Source organism: Pinus tabuliformis, chromosome X (genome assembly GCF_031772625.1).
Source record: "Pinus tabuliformis cultivar Carrire ecotype Pingquan chromosome X, CPIR1, whole genome shotgun sequence".
In the NCBI taxonomy this organism is placed as follows: Eukaryota; Viridiplantae; Streptophyta; class Pinopsida; order Pinales; family Pinaceae; genus Pinus; species Pinus tabuliformis.
Genome location: NC_142308.1, coordinates 832945098 through 832949390, shown reverse-complemented (window position 1 = coordinate 832949390; position 4293 = coordinate 832945098). Strand labels below are relative to the sequence as shown.

The 4293-nt window shown below is 40.6% G+C and overlaps 1 protein-coding gene across 1 annotated transcript; it reads left to right on the top strand.

Annotated features, from left to right (window-relative positions):
• Positions 1-270: 270 nt before the first annotated feature.
• On the top strand, positions 271-2166 carry LOC149142339 (auxin-responsive protein IAA11-like). Its single transcript, XM_089446479.1, has 5 exons — positions 271-858; positions 953-1146; positions 1243-1366; positions 1470-1531; positions 1643-2166. The coding sequence occupies exons 1-5, from the start codon at positions 530-532 to the stop codon at positions 1690-1692; spliced, it is 759 nt and encodes a 252-aa protein (XP_089302605.1). The 5' UTR covers positions 271-529; the 3' UTR covers positions 1693-2166.
• The last annotated feature ends 2127 nt before the right edge of the window (positions 2167-4293 follow it).

The following is a 4293-nucleotide window of genomic DNA, read 5'->3' as shown; positions in this document are numbered from 1 at the left end:
CAAGGTAGGTCCCCCGGCCTGTGGCAGTGCCTAATTTTCCATATGACCTAATCACAAGGTAGGCCCGGCCCCTCTCACAGTGCCAAAATTCGCGTTTATATGATGTTCCACGCTCCATCCCATTCACATGTCGGCACTCATCTTTACCGTTTCGACGCCGTCGCCATCGGCTGCTGGCATCCGCGTGAGCGTCAGGGAGCAGGGGACCCCCGCCTTCGCTTTTCTTTTCCAATGAATTTCCACGCTATACCCCTCGCAAGACGGCAGGAATCAACCTTTGCCGTTCAGCTGGAGACTAATAATGCAGAGGCTCCCCTACTAGTATTAATACACTCAAGACCTGCCACAAACTTCATCTCTTCTGTCTACGGCGAACCAAAGAATCAATAACTCCGTGTTTGTTACAGAGCAAAGATCTTTTGCAAGTATTCTTCCTTTTTCTCCTCTTTTGGGGTTGTTTCAATCTTGGGCTCTGATATCTTCAGAGGAAGGACTAGGACTTTTTCGTTACAGGTTGTGCAGAATCAACATGTCTTGCAGTGTTGGAAACATGGCCATGGTCTTGGAGAAATCTGGTGGGAACGCGCAGCATGAGAAGAGAGATAGTTTAGATTTCGCGGAGACTGAACTGAAGCTTGGACTCCCAGGAGTAGCTGCAGGGGAACGCCAGAGGATCTGTGGCAAAAGAAGCTTCTCGGAGGCCATGGAGTCCAGAAATTATACCATTCCAGATGAAGACATTACAAATACCAGCACAGATGAGGACGTTGATAAATTCAAGGGACCCATAGTCAAAGAAAAACAAATGGCCCTTCCAGCCAATGACCCTCCAAGAATGGGACCTCCACCTCCTCCGAAGTGAGTATTCCTTTCACTACGTCTCTACTATTGGGGGCTTGTAATTTCGGGCATCCATGATAACTAGAATATGTATGGGTGTTGGTTTTTCTAGGCAACAGGTTGTTGGATGGCCACCTGTCAGAGATTTCAGGAAAGTGAGAACAGTTTCTGCATCCAATTCTCTGTATGTGAAGGTGAGCATGGATGGAGCTCCTTATCTCAGAAAGGTGGACCTCAAAATGTACAGCACCTACCATGAACTCACCTCTGCACTAGAGAAGATGTTCAGCTGCTTAATTACCATGGGTATGATTGAATGCCCATTCTATTCCATTCCCTTGATTTTTTTAACTTGATGTAAATCACGGAATGTTTGATACTGAAACGTTGAAATGTTTTCAGGCAAGTGTGGATCCCTTGCGTTGAACGAGGGCAATTTAATGGATTTGCCCAATGGGTCAGAATATGTGCCTACTTATGAAGATAAGGATGGAGATTGGATGCTTGTAGGCGATGTCCCATGGCAGTAAGTTCTTTTAAGCTGCCATTTGCCATTATTTTACCTTTGTAAGGTTCAATAGTTTCCATTTAAAAAGCCCAAAATTGATGATGTGGAATATTGGTTGCAGGATGTTTGTTGATTCCTGCCAAAGAATGCGGATCATGACGGCTTCGGAAGCTATTGGTTTAGGTATTTCACCATACCATGATCTCTCTTTTGCTTTACAGTTTAGATACAGTGAGTGGGTCAAAAATATGTTACAGTCTGATAACCTTCCATGTTTTGATTGGTATTTTGCAGCGCCAAGGGCCATGGAAAATTGTAAAAACAGGAATAGAGTCCACCCATAATGTTCTTTGTTCAGTGAATCTGGAACCTGATTATTCATGATATTTTTTGACTTTTGAGGAGGGCATATTCAATCAGCTTCTATCTAACGCATGTGTTAGAAATTACGATAGTCGATCCAATACCCTGCATGGGATCGGATGGTCGCTGACTGTTTTAATTGGAGATGTTACCAGGTTGGGGGCGATCGCGCCTCCGTCTGCGGAATCCCGACTAATCTATTCTATGGGTTTATAGAACTGGCATTTTCAGAAGCTATGTGTAGTAAACAAATATGGTGGTTAGGCAAATACAGTTTGGAGGACCCAGAAATTTCACTGTAAATGATTATTGGAATGATTGATTATTTAGAATCTAATTTGCTTTCAAACTAATTGTAACTTGGTGCAATATGCACGTACTGAGCCGGCTGTTATTTTGTTATTATCTGAGATGGAATATGATTGTTTATCCGCGATGGCCGGAGATGAGCTAAATTTTAAAACTCTCTTTATTTATATGATGTGATTGTTCCCACTTTTCTCATCAAATCCTTCACCAGATCGATCAACAAAACTTTCTCCATACAGTTTATCCTTATGGATGAAGCAAATTTTCTACATACATTTTTCCAGGTGGGTATGATTCTTCTTGCCCACGAAAATGAAATATATATATATATGAGTGTGTATCTTATTTCCGACCAAAACGGCGATGAATGCTATATTATTTTATCGTATATATGATGAATGTGTATACGCGTCAACAAATACGGCGAGCAATACAATGAATGATAATATCTGACCTATGAAAGCTAAAATTATGAATATAGTTTTCATTACGAATTTTTCTTAAATAAAAGCCGGAAGGCCCGTCGAAGATTCGTTCCCATCCATTCGTCAAAATACAGAAAAAAAAATCTCATATCAATGGGTTATAGTGACGTAAAATATACATTAGATGTAAATAAAATATGTGATGACAGTTTGCAACTTTGCTTTCCTGCACGCATCAAGCATGCTTTATTTGAAATTTCATCAAGTTGTGAAGAAGGTAAAATCTTCAATTTAAAAATAAAGAGTTCAAAAATTATCCTATTTATAAAAAATACTTATATACTTATAAATAAGTATATAAGCCTGCTTTTTTATGGACCACCAGCAGGTTATTACAGGTGGCGTGGTTTTCCTTGATAACGGTGATGAGTCAAATCGACATTCGCGGATAGCAGCCAGAGATGGTTGTCCTCACTGTTGGTTTGACACCTGAGTTTGATAGGTTTTTCCACCTTCGGAAAAAAAAAAAAAAAAGTATAAAATTATAATTAGACAAATTTAATAATTTTATTAAAGAGTTTTCCTACAAGTTGACGGTATAAGGTAGCATCAACTTCAGGAGAAGTACAAGAGACTGAAAGTTTGACTCCAGACTGAAAGGGAGAAGGGGCTGGCTTACAGTCTTCCATGTGAAAATGACGAAGAATATCACAAGCATACTTAGATTGGGAAAGGGAAATACCCTCCTTGGATTGCAAGACTTGAAGACCGAGAAAATAGTGTAAGTGTCCTAAGTCTGTCATTTCAAATTTCCTTTTGAGGCTAGACTTCACATGGTTTATAAGGTTGGGATCACTACCAGTAAGGATAAGATCATCAACATAGAGAACAAGGATGATAAGAGAGTTGCCCACTTTCTTGGTGTAGACAGTATTGTCAGAATGACACCTAGAAAAGCCAGATTCTAAAAGAAAGCTATCCATTTTGGCATACCAAGCCCGAGGAGCTTGCTTGAGACCATAAAGGGATTTCTTAAGTCGACAAACAAGGCTGGAGTCTGTTTGTATGAAGCCAATGGGTTGTTCCATATAGATTTCTTCCTGCAAGTCCCCATGCAAGAAGGCAGATTTAACATCCATCTAATGGACTTCCCATTTTAAAGAGGCCGCAAGGGAAAGAACAAGGCGGATAGAGTTCATTTTGGCAACAGGGGAGAAGGTTTCAGTGTAGTCAATGCCTTCAACCTGTGAAAAGCCCTTAGCAACAAGACGAGCTTTATGTTTATCAACTTTCCCATCTGGTCCATACTTGGTTCTGTAAACCCATTTACATCTAACAAGTTTGCGTCCCTTTGGTAGAGGAACAAGATCCAATGTATCATTTGTCAACAATGAATGATATTCTTCATTCATAGCTGCTTCCCAATGTGGATGGCCTGAAGCTTCTGCAAAAGTGTCAGGATCATGATTTACTGGAGCTTGAGCCAGTAAAGAATAGGCTCTTTCAAACTGAGAATGTGTACGTCGCTGATTTGTAGGATCACCGGCAAGATCACCTGCTGCATCCCGAGTAGCACGGACCCATCTTGGAAGTTGAGGATCCTGAGAAGGTGGGGAAGGATTATCATCCTCACTTTCATCATCTGAAGAAGAAATGTTTTCAAAAGTAGAAGAGATCGGAAGAGGTGGCACATCCGCCGGACTAGGCTCGCAGGCCGATTTATTTTCATCAAATTTTACATCTCTTCTAATGATAACATTTTTGGACTTAAATGGAATAAGTCTATAACCTTTTACATCTTCAGAATATCCAACAAAAGTACATTTCTCACTCTTAGGTTCTAAAGCT